Source organism: Pseudophryne corroboree, chromosome 2 (assembly GCF_028390025.1).
Source record: "Pseudophryne corroboree isolate aPseCor3 chromosome 2, aPseCor3.hap2, whole genome shotgun sequence".
In the NCBI taxonomy this organism is placed as follows: domain Eukaryota; kingdom Metazoa; phylum Chordata; class Amphibia; order Anura; family Myobatrachidae; genus Pseudophryne; species Pseudophryne corroboree.
Window position 1 is genome coordinate 573,900,011 of NC_086445.1, and position 19,830 is coordinate 573,919,840.

Genomic DNA, 19,830 nt, shown 5'->3' on the forward strand with positions numbered 1-19,830 from the left:
TGGTTGCTGAAGTTTCGGAGACGCGCCCCCACCGCACCGGCTCCGCCTGTGGAGCCCCAGCGTCATGCGGTGGACTTAGAGGAAGCGGGGGAGGATTTTTGTTCCTGGGAACTGGCTGTCTGGTGCAGCTTCTTTCCTCTACCCCTGCCTCTGGGCAGAAAGGATGCGCCTCTGATCCGCTTGCCTTTCTGAGGCCGAAAGGACTGTACATGATAATACGGTGCTTTCTTAGGCTGTGAGGGAACCTGAGGTAAAAAAGTTGACTTCCCGGCTGTTGCCGTGGATACGAGGTCCGAGAGACCGTCCCCAAACAATTCCTCACCCTTATAAGGCAAAACCTCCATGTGTCTTTTAGAATCAACATCACCTGTCCACTGCCGAGTCCATAATACGCTCCTGGCAGAAATGGACATTGCATTAATTCTAGATGCCAGCAGGCAAATGTCCCTCTGTGCATCCCGCATATATAAGACGACGTCTTTTATATGTTCTATGGTTAGCAAAATAGTATCCCTGTCGAGGGAATCAATGTTGTCTGACAGGGTATCAGACCATGCGGCTGCAGCACTACACATCCATGCTGAAGCAATAGCAGGTCTCAGTATAGTACCTGAGTGTGTATACACAGACTTCAGGATAGCTTCCTGCTTTCTATCCGCAGGCTCCTTTAAGGCGGCCGTATCCTGAGACGGCAGTGCCACCTTTTTTGATAAGCGTGTGAGCGCCTTGTCCAACCTAGGGGATGTTTCCCAACGTAACCTGTCCGTTGGCGGGAAAGGGTACGCCATCAGTAACCTCTTAGAAATCACTAGTTTCTTATCGGGGGAACTCCACGCTTCCTCACACAATTCATTTAAATTCATCAGATGGGGGAAAAGTCACTGGCTGCTTTTTCTCCCCAAACATAATACCCTTCTTGGTAGTAACCGGGTTAACATCAGAAATGTGCAATATATTTTTCATTGCAGTAATCATGCATCGGATGGCTTTTGTAGACTGTGCATTTGTCTCATCCTCATCTACACTGGAGTCAGACTCCGTGTCGACATCTGTGTCTACCATCTGAGCTAGCGGGCGTTTATGAGCCCCTGATGGCCTCTGAGACGCCTGGGCAGGCGCGGGCTGAGATCCCGGCTGTCCCAAGGCTGCTGCGTCATCGAACCTTTTATGTAAGGAGTTGACACGGTCGGTTAAGACCTTCCACATATCCATCCGATCCGGTGTCGGCCCCGTCGGGGGCGACACCACACTTATCTGCCCTTGCTCCGCCTCCACGTAACCCTCCTCATCAAACATGTCGACACAGCCGTACCGACACACCGCACACACACAGGGAATGCTCTGACTGAGGACAGGACTCCACAAAGTCCTTTGGGGAGACAGAGAGAGAGTATGCCAGCACACACCTGGGATTTACACTATAATGAGTGATTTTACCCCAATAGCTGCTTAATATATATTATTTGCGCCTAAATTTATGTGCCCCCCCTCTCTTTTTTACCCTTCTTGTATCAGGAATACTGCAGGGGAGAGCCTGGGGAGCTGCTTCCAGCGGAACTGTGAAGGAAAAATGGCGCTGGTGTGCTGAGGAAGAAGGCCCCGCCCCCTCAGCGGCGGGCTTCTCCCTGCAGTTTCTGACTGAAAAATGGCGGGGGTTTTACACATATACAGTCATAGACTGTATTATGTGTATTTTTATGCCAAAAGGTATTTTATTGCTGCCCAGGGCACCCCCCCCCCCCCCCCAGCGCCCTGCACCCTACAGTGACAGTGTGGTGTGCAGTGGGAGCAATGGCGCACAGCTGCAGTGCTGTGCGCTACCTTAATGAAGACCGGAGTCTTCTGCCGCCGATTTAATCTCCTTCTCTTCTGTCTTCTGGCTCTGCAAGGGGGATGGCGGCGCGGCTCCGGACGATCGAGGTCAGGCCCTGTGTTCGAACCCTCTGGAGCCAATGGTGTCCAGTAGCCTAAGAAGCACAAGCTAGCTGCACGCAGGTAGGTTTGCTTCTCTCCCCTCAGTCCCTCGTAGCAGTGAGTCTGTTGCCAGCAGATCTCACTGAAAACAAAAAACCTAACAAATACTTTCTTTCTAGCAAGCTCAGGAGAGGTCACTAGGAGCACCCAGCTCTGGCCGGGCACAGATTCTAACTGAGGTCTGGAGGAGGGGCATAGAGGGAGGAGCCAGTGCACACCAGATAGTACCTAATCTTTCTTTTAGAGTGCTCAGTCTCCTGCGGAGCCCGTCTATTCCCCATGGTCCTTACGGAGTTCCCAGCATCCACTAGGACGTCAGAGAAACTGGGTTATCCTAGATCAAGGCTGTCCAACCAATCAACCACAGATGACACATTGCCAATATAAATATATTTCTTTAGTTGGGTACACACTTGTCCAATCCTCGGGAGATCAGACTCCCAACCGACTGATTTCCCCAACACTGGACAAGTGTGTACCCTCCGCCGACCGACCCGCACACCCGATCCTGGTTACCTGTCAGGTCTCAAGGTTTTTAAATCTGTTTAAAAACCTAGGAGACCCGATCGCCAACAAGGCGACCAATACTGTAATGTGTAGGCTGTGGAGACTGGACCAGACGACCTATCTCCGGTCCTGGCAGCCCAGCACACTATTAGTATGGCGGCGGTGCAGTATCTGAAAGGGATTTGTGTGGTGTGTACATAAGAAATTCTGCAGGAAAATGTGAGAGATGCATTTTAAATAGTGGAAGGATTTGCCTATCGTTAGAAATCATTATAAGCTGAAAAATACAAATGAAAAATGTAATTAACAGAAACAAATCATACATATTAAACATGGCACTGTGGTCCTTGAGGAGAGAGTGGGGTAGTGTAAAGTTAGGTACACACTATGGGGAAGATTCAATTGTTTTGGGTGCCTAAAAATCCTGTCTAAACTGACTTTTTAGGTTCCCAAACAACGGTCACAATTCAATTGTTTGGGCACCCGTGCACATCCCAGCAAGTCACGCCCAAACAGACCAGGTTTAGCAGTCAAAAAACGCTAAACCCGTCTAAACTTCCTGCTTTTGGCCTTCATAGGGCCCTGTTTCACATTTTTTCTCGCACCTCAGGAGGCTGCGAGAAAAAGAAATGTGTCCCCAGCGGCCGCTGGGCAGTCAAATGGCAGAACAATTGAATTGCTCCATTGGGTGCCCTCTAAAGGCAGCCGTGTAAAAAAACTTTTGAATCAGCCCCTATACATGTGGCTAAAGCTGCAGCTGTGTGTAGCAGAATGTCAGGTTAGCAGTGAACAGAGTATTGGTTCATAGCTCAACAGCTCACATTTCAGCAGTTAGTGGTCCTTTAATGTAATATGCTCATCGCTTCCATTCTTCTGTAATGAACATCCTTAATTATCCATTTAACAAAAACCTCTGCATTACTAACAGAAATCAACCTTCCCTTTCCATCTAAATTCTTTTTAATGTACCAAAGCCATGCTCCGCCTATACAGTCACCTTCCAAACAACCCACCAGTGATTCTCTTATACTCTTCACTCTCCTATACATGTATACAGAAAATAAATTATATGGTATAATCAGTAAATGCCATTTACCTTGCTTAGTGTCAAAACTTCCTTTTAAGGAAGAATCTGCTTCTCTGGAAAAAGTGTCTTGGAATATCCCTGCCCGGCCTGGCTCCTTCGATGCGTATGCGCCTTGGACCTCTCTCTCTCTGGACAAAATAAAGTCTTTTCTAATTGTTTGTAGCATGGACTCCTTGCTTAGCTGAGGGAGAATATCTGTGATCCTCAAGTTACTGATATGAGTTTCCTTTTCACCTTCTATATTGTGTTCAGTAGGAGTCCTCTCTTCTTCCATACTCCCTTGGGAGTGTAGTGTGGATGAAGTGCTGTCTTTCAATAAGTAATCCTGCTCATCCTCATCACCAATAACAGGAATTTCTGTCAGCACTTCAGAGTTCATAAAATAATTCTCATCCAATAGCGATTCATCCGGTACCTTTGGAATCTGCTGGTTGTATGCGATTCTTGTAATTGTGGGTCTCAAAGTGTTATTAAACTCGGGATCCATATTTCCAACTGTACAAAATAATACGGAAAAAACGTTTTAGGTTACGTAACAGCGAAAGCTTCTAGTGATCTCTACAGTACTTTCAGCTATAAAGTAAATTACGTATTCTGCACTATGATGGGAAGCAGCACAAATAAGATGAGTGAATGTAGTAAAAATAAAATTGAGCACTAGGCTTACTTGTTGCACCTGTAAGAATATAAATAAGATTTTACTTACCGGTAAATCTATTTCTCGTAGTCCGTAGAGGATGCTGGGGACTCCGCAAGGACCATGGGGAATAGACGGGCTCCGCAGGAGATAGGGCACTTTAAGAAAGCTTTGGACCCTTGGTGTGCACTGGCTCCTTCCTCTATGCCCCTCCTCCAGACCTCAGTTAGGGAAACTGTGCCCAGAGGAGATGGACAGTACGAGGGAGGATTTTTGTAAATCTAAGGGCGAGATTCATACCAGCCACACCAATCACACCGTATAACTTGTGATAAACTTACCCAGTTAACAGTATGAACAACAACATAGCCACGGTACCACCGAAAACTATAACATAACCCTTATGTAAGCAATAACTATATACAAGTCTTGCAGAAGAAGTCCGCACTTGGGACGGGCGCCCAGCATCCTCTACGGACTACGAGAAATAGATTTACCGGTAAGTAAAATCTTATTTTCTCTAACGTCCTAGAGCAGGGTTGGGCAATTATTTTAGCTAGGGGGCCACTTAACACTTTACAGCGAATTTGTGAGGGCCGTACACAAAATATATTGTTTCTGCTGTAATTCCAGCACCTCCCTCACCCATATACGTGTGTCGTCGTCCCCTCACCCCCCACTCCCATCCCATATGCATTATATATTTATTAATAATGGGGACAGGCAAAAATAAAGAGAAATGGCTAAATAAAATAAACAGAAGAGTCTTCATTTAAGGACAGAATCCCTCATAAGCAAGTAATTAGAATTAAAAAAAAAACAGTGATGAAAACAAATAAACAACATCCAGAATATTAGCAGCTCCCCTCCCTCCCTCCCTCCATTCTTGGGCAGTTACCAGCTCCCTCCCCAATCCCACCCTCCCTACTTAGGCAGAGTCACCAGATCCTTCACCCTCCCTCCCTCCCTACTCCTTGGGCAATGTTACCAGCTCCTTCCCCCCTCCCTTCCCTCCTTGGGCATACTTACCAGCTCTCCCTTCCTCCCTCAGCACATTCAGCAGCCCCCCCCCCCCCCTTAATACTGGGCAGATCTAGCACCCTTACCCCGCTGCCACCCGCCAGCCATTCAAACACGGACAGCCCACAGCCATGGTACCTTAGCGATATAAACCAGTCCACAACGGCAGTCAATGCAGCAGCTGCATTCAAACCTCCCGCTTCGGCGTCCTGCTTTTGGCTCCACCCCCAACTCCATCCAGCAGCGACAAGTCCTTCTGTCTGGTACAGCTACACTCGGCTACACCAATGACCTGACGTAGCGGCGGTCACTGCGGATTGTAGCTTTTGTAGTGCAATGACAAGCAGCCGCTCGGGCCGCTTGTCATTGCACAGTGGTGGGAGGCAGCGGGCCGGCCAGGATCCGTTTGCGGGCCGTATTTTGCCTAACCTTTCCTAGAGGATGCTGGGGACTCCGTAAGGACCATGGGGATTATACCAAAGCTCCCAAACGGGAAGGAGAGTGCGGATGACTCTGCAGCACCGATTGAGCAAACAGGAGGTCCTCCTCAGCCAGGGTATCAAACTTATAGAACTTTGCAAAGGTGTTTGTCCCCGACCAAGTAGCTGCTCGGCACAACTGTAATGCCGAGACCCCTCGGACAGCCGCCCAAGAAGAGCCCACTTTCCTAGTGGAGTCGGCCTTAACCGATTTCGGTAACGGCAATCCTGCTGTAGAATGCGCCTGCTGAATCGTGTTACAGATCCAGCGAGCAATAGTCTGCTTTGAAGCAGGAGCGCCAACCTTGTTGGCCGCATACAGAACGAACAAAGCTTCAGCCTTCCTGATTCTAGCCGTTCTGGTCACATAAATCTTCAAAGCCCTGACTACATCCAAGGACTCGGAATCCTCCAAGTCCCGTTTAGCCGCAGGCACGACAATAGGTTGGTTCACATGAAAAGAGGAGACCACTTTTGGCAGAAAGTGAGGGCGAGTCCTCAACTCTGCCCTATCCATGTGAAAAACCAAGAATGGGCTTTTATGTGATAAAGCCGCCAATTCGGAAACACGTCTTGCCGAAGCTAACGCCAACAACATGACCACTTTCCACGTGAGGTATTTCAACTCCACAGTTTTGAGTGGTTCAAACCAAGGTGACTTGAGGAAACGTAACACCACGTTAAGATCCCAAGGCGCCACCGGAGGCACAAAAGGAGGCTGAATATGCAGCACTCCCTTCACAAACGTCTGTACTTCAGGAATAGAGGCCAATTCTCTTTGAAAGAAAATGGATAAGGCCGAAATCCGGACCTTTATGGACCCTAATTTTAGGACCAAAGTCACTCCTGTTTGAAGGAAGTGGGGTAGATGGCCCAAATGGAACTCCTCCGTAGAAGCGGCTCTGGCCTCACACCAAGAAACATATTTCCGCCATATACGGTGATAATGTTTTAACGTCACGTCTTTTCTAGCCTTGATCAGGGTAGGAATGACCTCCTCCGGAATCCCTTTTTCCGCTAGGATCCAGCGTTCAACCGCCATGCCGTCAAATGCAGCCGCGATAAGTCTTGGAACAGACAGGGCCCCTGCCGCAGCAGGTCCTGCCTTAGAGGAAGAGGCCACGGATCCCCTGGGAGCAACTCTTGCAGCTCCGGATACCAAGTCCTTCGTGGCCAATCCGGAACAATGAGTATTGTTCTGACCCTGCTTCTTCGTATTATTCTCAACACCTTGGGTATGAGAGGAAGAGGAGGAAACACATAGACCGATCTGAACACCCAAGGTGTCACCAGAGCGTCTACCGCTACCGCCTGAGGGTCCCTTGACCAGGCGCAATACCGCTTTAGCTTTTTGTTGAGACGGGATGCCATCATGTCGAGTGGAGGCAGTCCCCAACGATCCGTGATCTGTGCGAAGACTTCTTGATGAAGTTCCCACTCTCCCGGATGCAGGTCGTGCCTGCTGAGGAAGTCCGCCTCCCAGTTGTCCACCCCCGGGATGAACACCGCTGACAGCGCACTTACATGGCCTTCCGCCCAGCGTAGAATCCTGGTCGCTTCTGCTATGGCCATTCTGCTCCTTGTTCCGCCTTGGTGGTTTATATGAGCCACTGCCGTGACATTGTCTGACTGAATCAGAACCGGTTTTCTCCGAAGCAATTCCTCCGCTTGACGCAGGGCATTGTATATGGCCCTCAACTCCAGGACGTTGATGCGGAGACAAGACTCTAGGCTTGACCAGAGACCTTGGAAATTTCTTCCCAGTGTCACTGCTCCCCAGCCTCGGAGGCTTGCGTCCGTGGTCACCAGGACCCAGTCCTGAATGCCGAACCTGCAACCTTCTAGTAGGTGAGCACTGTTCAGCCACCACAGGAGAGATACCCTGGTCCTGGGAGACAGTGTGATCTTTTGATGCATTTGTAGATGGGACCCGGACCACTTGTCCAAAAGGTCCCATTGAAAGGTCCTCGCATGGAACCTGCCGAAAGGGATAGCCTCGTAGGAAGCCACCATCTTCCCCAGGACCCGCGTGCAATGATGCACTGAAACCTTTTTTGGTTTTAATAGGTTCCTGACCATGGCTATGAATTCCTGAACCTTTTCGATCGGAAGAAAAAAATTTCTGGTCTGTGTCTAGAATCAGCCCCAAAAAGGTCAGACGCGTTGTAAGGACTAGCTGGGACTTCGGTATATTGAGAATCCAGCCGTGTAACTGCAACGTCTTCATGGACAGAGACGCTGTCCAGCAACCTCTCCCGAGATCTCGCCTTTATGAGGAGATCGTCCAAGTATGGGATAATTGTGAGCCCCTGCCTGCGCAGGAGCACCATCATTTCAGCCATTACCTTGGTGAAAATTCTCAGGGCCGTGGAAAGCCCAAACGGCAACGTCTGAAATTGGTAGCGACAGTCCTGCACTGCAAATCTCAGGAACGCCTGATGCGGGGGGAATATCGGAACATGAAGGTAAGCATCCTTTATGTCCAGGGACACCATCCAATCCCCCCCTCCAGGCTGGCGATGACCGTCCTGAGTGATTCCATTTTGAACTTGAACCTCTTCAAGTACAGGTTCAGAGATTTCAGGTTTAAAATGGGTCTGACCGAACCGTCCGGTTTCGGGACCACAAACAGGGTTGAGTAATATCCCTCTCCTTGCTGGAGATGAGGAACTGTGACAATCACCTGTTGAGCATACAATTTTTGGATTGCTATCAACACTAGCTCCCTCTCAGACGGGGAAGCGGGCAGAGCCGATTTGAAAAATCGGCGAGGAGGCAAGTCTTCGAATTCCAGCCTGTATCCCTGGGAAACAATCTCTAATGCCCAGGGATCCACCTGCGAGTGAACCCAGACGTGAATGAAAAATCGAAGACGAGCCCCCACCAGATCTGCCTCCCCCCGGAAAGCCCCAGCATCATGCGGTGGACTTTGCCGACGCGGGGGAGGACTTCTGCTCTTGGGAACTAGCTGTGTGCAGCTTTTTCCCCCTGCCTTTCCCTCTGGCAACAAAGGATGATCCACGTACTTTCTTGTTTTTATTGGACCGAAAGGACTGCATTTGATAATGAGGTGCCTTTTTTGTATGTTGCGGGGGGACATAAGGTAAGACATTTGACTTACCAGCCGTAGAGACAAGATCCGAGAGGCCGTCTCCAAACAACTCCACCCCCTTGTAAGGCAAGAACTCCATATGCCGCTTTGAATCGGCATCTCCCGTCCTCGGTCGGGTCCACAAGAGCCGCCTAGCAGAAATAGACATAGCATTTATTCTGGAGCTTAATAAACAAATGTCTCTCTGAGCATCCCTCATATACAAGGCAGCATCTCTGATATGCTCTATGGTCATTTGAATGGCGTCCCTATTTAAGGTGTCAATTTCCGTAGATAAGGAATCTGCCCATGCCACAACCGCACTACAAACCCAGGCCGACGCCATAGCCGGTCGAGCAATAGTACCGGAATGATTGTAAATGTGCTTTAAGGTAATTTCCTGCCTGCGATCAGCAGGTTCCTTGAGGGAAGCCGTATCCTGAGAAGGCAGTGCCACCTTTTTGGACAAACGTGTCAGCGCCTTGTCAACTTTTGGCGAAGATTCCCAGCGTATCCTATCAGTTTGTGGAAAAGGATACGCCATGAGAATCCTTTTGGGAACTTGTGGTCTCCTATCCGGAGATTCCCAAGCCTTTTCGCACAAGTCACTTAATTCAAATGAGGATGGGAAAGAGACTTCAGGCTTTTTCCCTTTATACATGTGTACCCTCGTGTCAGGGACAGGGGGTTCCTCAGTAATATGCAAAACCTCTTTAATGGCCATAATCATGTACCGTATACCCTTATCCACCCTTGGCTGTAATTTTGCATCTTCATAGTCGACACTAGAGTCAGTATCTGTGTCGGTATCTGTGTCATCGATCTGGGATATGGTGCGCTTCTGAGACCCCGAAGGACCTGGCGCCCCAGGGACAGGCATGGACTGGATACTTGACTGATCCCTAGCTTCTGCTTTGTCTAATCTTTTATGCAATAGATTGACATTTGTATTCAAGACATTCAGCATTTCCACCCATTCCGGTGTCGGCGTTGCCTACGGCGACCTGACATTCAAGCACTCCCCCTCCACATTAAGCGAGCCTTCCTCGTCAAACATGTCGACACGCGTACCGACACTTCTCACACACACACAGGGAACCCCTTTCCTGAAGACAGTATCCCTGTCAAGGCCCTTTGGAGAGACAGAGAGAGAGTAAGCCAGCCCACACCCCAGCGCAATAACCTTGGAGACCAACACAAATTGTTTTTCCCCAGCAGCGCTGTATAATAATATGTATACCGCCAATTATGTGCCTGCCCCCCCCCCCCCCCCATTCCTCTTTTAAGCATCCTTTCACCGTGTGTAAGCAGGGGAGAGTCCTGGGAGCTTCCTCTCAGCAGTGCTGTGGAGAGAAAATCGCGCTGGTGAGTGCTGAGGGAGAAGCCCCGCCCCCTCGGCGGCGGGCTTCTGTCCCGCTCAAACTTAGTGAAATATGGCGGGGGCTCTTTTATATACATGTACAGAGCCCACCTGTACATGTATATATTCTTTATGCCATGCAGAGGTTTATATTGCCGCCCAGGGCGCCCGCCCGCCCCCCCCCCCCCTGCACCCTTACAGTGACCGGAGTATGTGAGGTGTATGGGAGCAATGACGCACAGCTGCAGTGCTGTGCGTTACCTCAGTGAAGCTGAAGGCTTCTGCCGCCTGACGACTTCTGTCTTCTGTACTTCTAGCTCTGTGAGGAGAACGGCGGCGCGGCTCCGGGGGTGGACGCCCAGTAAGAACCTGCGTTCACCCCCTCTGGAGCTAATCGTGTCCAGTAGCCGAAGAAGCAGAGCCTATCTTTGACAAGAAGGTCTGCTCCTCTCTCCTCAGTCCCACGATGCAGGGAGCCTATTGCCAGCAGTGCTCCCTGTGAAAAAAAGTAAAATGTAGAAAGAAAAAATCCAAACAAAAATGCTTCTAGGCAGAGAACTCTGGAGAGCTCTCTGCAGTGCACCCATCTTGCTCTGGGCACAGTGTAAAACTGAGGTCTGGAGGAGAGGCATAGAGGGAGGAGCCAGTGCACACCCAGAGTTCAAAGCTTTCTTAAAGTGCCCTATCTCCTGCGGAGCCCGTCTATTCCCCATGGTCCTTACGGAGTCCCCAGCATCCTCTAGGACGTTAGAGAAAAATCATTTTGGAGCATAGGTGTGGCCATCTAAGGTTAGCCAATTGAGATGATGTACCTATCCCTGCCTGGTGACAATCGCGGGATTCCTCAGCCTTATGGTTGTCTCCAATGTGGCTGTCCGCGGCTCCTGGTATATTGCTACTTTAGTGCTGCTGCGTCCAGCGGGATGCGGATGATGACGTAACTCTGCGGGTGCTGGGATTGCCAGATAGCGTTAGGAAGTTCAGTTTTTATCCAAATGAAAATAAAGTTTTTGACCTATAAATACTAGAAGCTTATACAAACACCCTTCCTTAAAAAAGTTCCTTTCAAGCAAGAAACGCGTTGGATAATAGTGGCAACGCTAAGTACACTCTGACATCGCCATCTGGCATCCTGGCACCCGTCGTCATCCCACTCCCCGCTGGCTGCAGCGGCACTAAAGTGGCAATTTACCAGGAGCAATTGTCAAAAGGTAGGGACAGGTACAGCATCTGGATTGGCTAACCCTATGCTCCAAAGAGGATGTGAACATTTTGTTGCTTTACACTAACAATCTTATATTCTTACAGGTGCCACAGCTAAGCCTAGGGCTCCATTTTATTTTTACTACAGTACTTTCAGCTATGTTTGACTACTAAAAAGAAAAATCATGTTAAAAGACTATCATGCAGAACACAAGTTAATCAGTTTGGTACAAAAATACTCAAGTAACGACCTGAAAAGTTAAATGCTGAAACTGATGAGCTAGCATGAGGACTACAAGGAACCACAGAGAACACAAGCTTGAAACACTTTACCCAATACACGTGAAAACTGCAAATAAACATAGAACAACATGCCCCTTCTAAACTTCACTGGCATCACTGTGTGTAAAATCCTGTATCTTACTTAGCTCTATCAAGCGTAAGGATTTACTGCACTTCTGCTCTCCTTAACCAATCCACATAAATGCTACATATAAAGAAAAAAAAACCCATGTGCCGACTATTGTCAAAGAAATTGTGAATCAAATAGGATGCAGTCAACCATGCAGACAATGACAATGTCAACACCTGGAACAAGGTTGAAATTGACAGAATGCCAACATATGAAGAGTCAGGGATTCGGTCGGGATCCCGGCTGTCAAAATACAGAAGCCCAACGCCAACACCGGCATACTGACAGCCGGGATCTCTAAAGCAGACTGTTGGGCCGCCAGAGAGGTAACCGCGGATGGGAAGGGGGGGAGAGGATTAGGCTTAGGCTGTGTGTGTGGGGGGGGGGGGGGGGGGGGGGGTAGGCGATTTAGCTAGAATGGTTCCTGTTCCCCATATTACATCATACTGAATGTAGACTTTATGAACACGTCGGTGTTCAATGTTGACATAGCGACCTAATGAATGTCGACATTCTGACAGATGACATAACATATCGAATGCAAGCGAATAGCATGCAGCACAGTTATTTCAGGTATATTTTTTATAATGGCAATAGAAAAGTTGTATCATTACTTTCCATTTTCATTATTTTGAAACTAATCACCATACCCTTTCAAACTCAGCCTAGCTCATCAGAGAATGGTGGGCATTACATGCAAGGGGTCTTACTACCAACATATCTGCATGCTTCCTTCTTCCAGTCACAAATAACACAGCATTTCCAAAGCGTATGCGTGACAGGGAAACAGTATTTCCATGAGAATTATTGATAACGAAAAGATATGTGGACAGCCTTTGTTGTTTTGTAGGAGTCCCCCCCAAAACTTGTCTCAGCCATGTGCTTCTCTCTTTACCCCGCTCTCTGTGAGACACTATACAGCTCCTGCCTCCGCTGCCACCTTCTTGCAAATGCCAACCAAATCTACCTCCAGAAGCTCAAATGAAGACTTTGGGGAAAATTACCGCGGCTATTTGAGTATCACCTTTGGATTACAATGAGGAAATAAACATTGGACAACAATGACCCAAGGGAAATCACCAAAATTCATAATAATACACTGGGCGACATTTGTGAAAATGAGCACAAACTAATCCGATTTTTCCAAATTCAAGTGCAGTTTGGAACATTAAACAGAAATTTACATAATATGGGCAACATCATCCTTTTTCATTTGCACTAGTTTTAATAAACATCAGTGTGTTCTTCAGTGCATATAGGTAAAATATGGTATTTGTGGACTTTTAGAAATGGGTCAATCTCTCAAAACCCATATTGGGTGCCATTAATGGTATTAGATTAAAGCTGGCAGTAACCAACAGGAGGTGGGTTCTATAATTAACATATACACTATAAACTCATATCATTAAACATAAATGAACTGCCTAATCTGAGTTCTATGTGACAGGCACAAGCTAACTTTAATAAATTATTACAAATATATTACAATTAGAGAGGTTTACAATCTCCTTCGCCTTTAAATATTAACAAATAACATTTTGGAAACAAATATATATCTGGTTGTATTTTGCACTTGTTGTTACAGTCTAATTACAGATAATTCTCCTTTAATGGTCACGATTCAAGTCTAAGAGAGATGAATAGTGCCAGGAATTAGCTCCTAGTGCTATTCAATACAGCACCCTGACACACCCAACGGGATTTCTTCTCGCACCGCCAGAGAGGTACGAGCAAAGATCCAACCAAAAAGTGCTGGCGCGATGCTGATTCCTGCCCTTAGCGCGGCAGAAACAGCATCACACCCGGCACTTAAGTCGAAGAATGTAGGTTCTCCCAACAAAACACCCTGTTTAGTTCGGGAGCATGGGCTTTCTCAGATTTAGCATTGTGCTGTGCCGAATTGCTCCAGGAGCTAATTCCCAGCGCTACTCAACTCTTAGAATTGATTTGTGCCCAACATGATTTAAAGAAGAGTGGTTAAATCTGCATACATTACTAAACAAAACAAAAAAGCATTGGATGGAACTACACAATTATTATTATACCCTAATTCTATATAAAAAAAGGCAGTATATTATTCCTTAAACACAGTTTTGTACAGTGTTTTTTTTTTTTAACTTACGATAAGCATTTAAACAGTGGTGCCAAATTCTCGCAAGAAAAAAAAATTATTTGAGTTTTACATGGAGTGCCTATTTATTATAAAAAAATGAGTATGAGTCTACTCAATGTGCCACTGTGATGTCCGACTGCGTAAATTACTATTTCATCTGTTAGCCAAACATTACTAACTTTAAATGCAAATATTCACCTGTATGATGAGTTGCCAGTATTGGCTGGTTTAACCATTTTTTTTTTTAAACACTCTGGGGGGAATTCAAATTTTATCGCCCCGGATCTCCTGCCTAAAGTGAAGGGAGATCACTGGGCAATATAGAATTGATGTCCCCTATCACGCTGTTTGCTCCCATTAGTGTCAGGTTTAGACGCGTAAAAGTTTGGGCGCGATCAGGAAAAGTGCTGTTTGGGCCCCCAAACGGATACATTTTTTTTTTTTTTTACACATTTCAGCTTGCCACCCCCGGCGGGTGCAAGCTGAAATGTAGACGCCAGCAATCGAGCACCCCCGAAAGGAGTTACATTTGAATAATCCATTCCATGCCATCTAGTGGCTGCCAGCAGGAATGACATTTAAAATCCGCCCTGTGTCTTTTTTATTATGTTGTGACCATTGGCACAACGCCATGACTTCTTAAAAAAAAACAAAAAAAAACACACAACTATTATAAGGTGATGCTCTGGTATTATACAACAATCTTGCGCTTGTGGTCGTCATCTGAGTAAGCTGAACCAATACATTAAATCACATACAAAGATAAGAAAGGTGCTAAATCTGCCTAGTATCAAACTTCTCCCCCAACAATCCCATAGGACAGGAGAAAACCACAGCTAACATTACCAATCTTAAAGGGCAGGGTTGGCTGGTTTAAACCAAATTGTTTTATTTGTTTTTTTAAACACTCTGGGCTGGATTCAAATGTTATTGCGGGTCCCGGCACCTGGAAGCACCTGCCGGCAGCTATTTAAATGTTGCTGCCGACAGGCATGAGAAGATCATTTCAGCTCGCTACCCCCAGAGGTAGCCAGCTGAAAAGCGCATAAAGAGCCGTTTGGGCGCCCCAACGGGTCTTATCGATGGCTGTTGGGCGCCCAAATGGCAGAATAATGGAATGGAGGCCACGTGAAAAACAATTGAATCGGCCCCAAAATGTTTAATGCCAATGACCTGCCCAGTGCTAATGCTTAACTTGTGTGTTTCTCTGAAAAGTGCTTTTGCATTTTCCGTTGCTATTCAGATTTACTAAATTAGAATACGTAATAAGTCAGACTAATGCTTAACATTAACTTGTTGTTCTTATTTTCAATTTCATCTACCTGAGTGTACTTTGTATGTATTAATATGTTTAGTCTATCTATATATTCAGATGCAATAGGAATAATAAGCTGTAAAAAAAATGTATTGACAGATGTAAAATAAATCAAATCCTAATAACATCAATTGTTTTGTGGGTGCCCATCGGGGCTATTCAATTGTTATTCCCATTGGGCGCGCATGCCCCGTATGCGCACCCATTAGTATCGGGTTTAGCCGCGCAAAGCCAGTCTAAAGTACAAGTTTGGGAGCTGAAACTACCTTTCAGCTTACACCTCAGGAGACTGTGAGCTGAAATGCACCTCCCCAGCTCCATGTGCACCAAACAGAGCAACAACTGAATTTCTCCATTGGGCGCCATCTAGTGGTACCTGAGTAGACAAACAATTGAATCGCCCCTATAAATGTTAGAAAGCATTAAAACATGGTTGATCAAGGTTTCCAATACGTGATTCATTCTTTTTTTCATTCAAACATGAATGGAAAAATAAAAAAATAAAAATAAACGGCTTAAACCAAAAAATAAAAGCTGTTTAAAACAAAAAACTTTTTTTTTCTTTTTTTTTTTTAAAACCTGTTTGTTTTTTTCAACCCTAATTTTTGCACATCTACGCAAAGAGACTGCCAAAACTCATGCTTTGTTTCATAGCCATCATTAACAGGCAACTGCATCAGCCCTATTCCGAAAACAGTGGGTCTATGCATATACCCATAATTTAAATGGCCCGCAATTTCATTTACATATACTCACTTAACTTTGCCTATGAGTGAATGCCCCAATTTCACCCAGTTACATGAGAGAGGCAACCCATGTGTGTATTACTTTGAAACACAGTAGAAAACATACTATCGGCTGCAGAGCATGCTCACTGCAAATACATACAGAATCCATTGGCAAAACAGATTTATATACAACTCTGCATCCGTCACTGGCCATCTTTGTTAAGCACTGAAAAGACCTATAAAAAAAGGACATTTAAGGGCACATGCAGCTCTGTCAAAAGTGACAGGAGCTATCCAACTCTTTGTGCCAATGGGCCGGGTGCCGCAGGTCTTGAGGTGGCGAGCAGAAATACAAAGATTGTCACCCATCTACCTTTCCTGAGTGCTTGGCTGTTCTAAAACACCCCCCCCCCCCCCCCCCCAAGATAGAATGACAAAGTAGAAGTTTTGCCATTCATAGCAATGTTGTATCCTACCCTGTGAAAGACGCACTGGGATAAATGAGAAACTACAGGGTGAGAATTTTGACAATCCTGCGCTGGAACTATTACAGCCACTAGGAAGCATGAGACACAAGTTGGTGTTTTCACATTTTAATCGGCAGTAACGCCACCCAAAAGTACCTTTTTAGAGTAGCCAATGTATATTAAGACAAAAAATGGTGTATAAGTAAAGGGCCCCATACACTACAGCGACATGTCGGACCCTCATGTCGCATAAGATTTCCCTTGAACCGGTTGGCAGGATCGCATAGGTCCTTTTGCATACGAAGTATCTTATGCGATCCCAGCCAAGCCTGCGGGAACCGACATATCATGAGTGCAGCACTGACGACCTAGGGGCTCCGATCTGATGCTCACGGGACCACGCATCGGATGTAAAACACATCTGATTTGCCACTTTCCATCCAATATATCGACCCGAAAGGTCGAAATCGGGCATTATCGTTGTAGTGTATGAGGCCCTTTACATAGGGGTCGATTCAATTGTTTTAACCCACGGCTACCACTAGAAGGGACAAAACTGAGCAAATGTAATTGTTGCTCCGTTTAGATGCCCAGTAGCCGGGGTCATGACATTTCTTCTCGCAGCCTCTTGAGGTGCAAGAATAAATGTATGCTAAGTCAGCACTTTGTGCGCCCAAACAATTAAATAGTGACAACTGATTAAACGGGACCGTTAAGATGCCCAGACGGGACAATTAGACGCCCAAAACAATTGAATTTCCGCCCACAAGTGTTGAAAACTCAAATGCGGATTTCCAAATTCTACATACTAAGCAAAATACAGATTGTATACTAGAACGAGCGTCTACCTAGAAACACAGAATTTGACGGCAGTTAAAAACCTCTTGGCCCATATAGACTGCCCCTTTTTGTTTTGGCAACTTTTATCCTTATTTCTTCTTTATTTCTCTGTAAAGATATTCTTATGCCTATTTTAGGCCTGTTTAAATTGCTCTACTGCCTTAAGCTGGGTACACACTGGAGCGATGGGTATTTGTTCCGACATTGGAATGAGTGCTTCGTCAGCCCAGATCGTGTGTACACACTAGAGCAACTTTAAAGAAGGTTCCGGCCTTCGTTAGCATACTACAGGATGCCAGCGATATTGATTGATGCACAGCACATCAAGCCAAGAGTCATTAACGCCCATGAGTGTGCAGCGCCCATGCACACTGAGTGATATAGGAGATATGTTTTTACGAAATGACATATCATACAGATATCGCTCCAATGTGTACCCAGCTTTAGCCTCAACCTCCTTGACGGGAGACTATGCCACTTATCCACTACCCTTTCTGTGAAGTCGTTTTTCCTCACCTTTCCCTTGAATCTACCTCCCTCCAGTTTCAGTTCATGTCCTTGTATTCTAATACTACTCTTCCTTTGAAGAATTTCTCCGTTCTTTACCTTATTAAAATCCTTGGTATAGTTCAAAGTTCTACCATATCCCCCCTTTCCATTCTCTGCTCCAAACTTTACATATTAAGTGGTGGAGCTAAAGTGCCAGCCAATCAGCTCCTAACGGCCATGTTACAGACTGTGTTTGAAAAATGACAGTTAGGAGCTGATTGGCTGGTGCTTTATCTCTGTCCACTTTATCTATACCCATGGCTTAGTACATAGACCCCGAAGATATTTTATCCCGAGCACACCTAAAATATATACTTACCAATGTACATTGCTTCTAAAAGGCCCGTACACACTGGTCAATATATCGGCCGTTCTCTTGAACGGCCGATAAATCGCGGGACCGTCGGCCAGTGTGTACGGCCAATACGTCTGTGAACTCCGTTGTTAACAGACGTATCGCGTCGGCCGCGCAGCACAGCCGACGGCCAATATATCTACCGATATATTGGCGCGTCGATGTGTGTGTACGGGGCGGTCGGCCGACTGCCCGTACACATGCTGCGGCGGCCGGCGGTGATTGACAGCTGAACTGGGCGGGCGTGTGTACACGCCCGCCCAGTTCATGACGTCAGTCCCCAACGGATGTAAGCTCAACACACTGCTCGATCCGTCCATAGATATATCTGCAGATCAATTGATCTGCAGATATAACTATTAGTGTGTACCCACCTTAACAGAGTAGTTCAATACAGTGTATAAAGCACATACTTTGTTTAAACTTTTACACAAATGTTGCTACTTCCTGTGAGCAAAATGTGAATATTGTATCAGTAAATAGTGCTGCACTGAACATTAAACAAAACATTATCTGCAATGTGTCCAAATAGCGAATCAGATTTCGTTACTCTTCCTGTATCGCTGCATCCAGGGTACTACACAGATGTATTACACACATGCGGTACATAGGTGCTCAGTACACTGCAGGGGAGACACAACAACCCCACATTCTATACACAAGTGTCTATGAAAGGACTGCAGAGCGTGTGGTGATGTGCCTGCAGCACGGCCAGACAATGTAGGATCACACACACACACACAGCTCCGTCGCACCGTACCCAGAGGGCAGCACGGCACCGGCACACGTACATGCAGAGACATAAGAATGGACACACACAGCAGCACAGTGTGGCTACAGCACGGTCCCGGCCATGCAGGCAGACAGAGAGAGCGCGATGTACGAATGAGCCGAGGATTATGCCACTGCCATTTTGTGCACCGGTTATCACCGGGAAAGCCCCACCCCACAATCCGGTCCCTTACCCCCCGGCCAACCCGGGTTCTGTGTCCCGCCGCTCCGCCATGTCGGCCCCGGACCCGTCCAACTGCAACACTCCGCAGGGGGGGTGAGAGGTGGGCGGGCCGAGGCTAAACCATAGCTGAGAGAGGGGGGACATTAGAGGGAAGACCGTACCAATAGCTCGTATAGGAACAGGTACGGTGACGCAACAGCGCCGAGACCAGTCATCGTCCCCTGCACAAGCAGCACGGGATCCCCGCCTTCGGTAGCAAGCGGGTAAAAACAACCAACAGAAAGTATTACAATGCCGGACCGAAACCCCCCACTCCATTGTGTTGGTTGGTTCGTCCCATAGAGCGGGAGAAGCACGCAGGCGCAGCAGGGCGGGAACGAAGGCAGGGCGCATGCGTGGGGGGGAGGGCCATGCGCACGCGCACTCACTCTTGCACGGCTCGCAGCAGTAAGCTCTTAAAGAGACAGCAGCTCATTATTAATGCTTCCATTTTGTTTGGTTCTCTAAAACTAGTGTTCACTCGTAATTTGAATGGACTTATTCTTAATGGAAGCCCTGAAAGAAAATGATTAAAAGAACACCATTAAGGGTTCAACTGTATATAAAAATCTACAAGTAATGTGTAAATTGCACAATGCTACAAATTGGCTAAAAATTAAAAGTTACAAATATAACATTGAAAATGTAAATGTCCATGTGCTAGCAGTAATATGGCAATACTATAATTATTTGTATGGC

The 19,830-nt window shown here is 46.7% G+C and overlaps 1 protein-coding gene across 5 annotated transcripts in view; it reads right to left on the reverse strand.

Annotated features, from left to right (window-relative positions):
* ZMYM4 (zinc finger MYM-type containing 4) overlaps positions 1–19,830 on the reverse strand; it is a 371,597-nt gene that overhangs the window by 247,810 nt on the left and 103,957 nt on the right. For 2 of the 5 annotated variants that reach the window (XM_063954434.1, XM_063954433.1), the window contains exons 1-2: positions 19,254–19,410; positions 3,578–4,063 (exon numbers count right to left, since the gene is read on the reverse strand). In XM_063954434.1, coding sequence (XP_063810504.1) covers positions 3,578–4,063; positions 19,254–19,410 — 643 coding nt within the window. Of the gene's footprint in view, positions 1–3,577; positions 4,064–19,102; positions 19,194–19,253; positions 19,411–19,830 lie in introns of those variants that run through there. The other 3 variants (XM_063954437.1, XM_063954436.1, XM_063954435.1) reach the window with 2 other exon arrangements.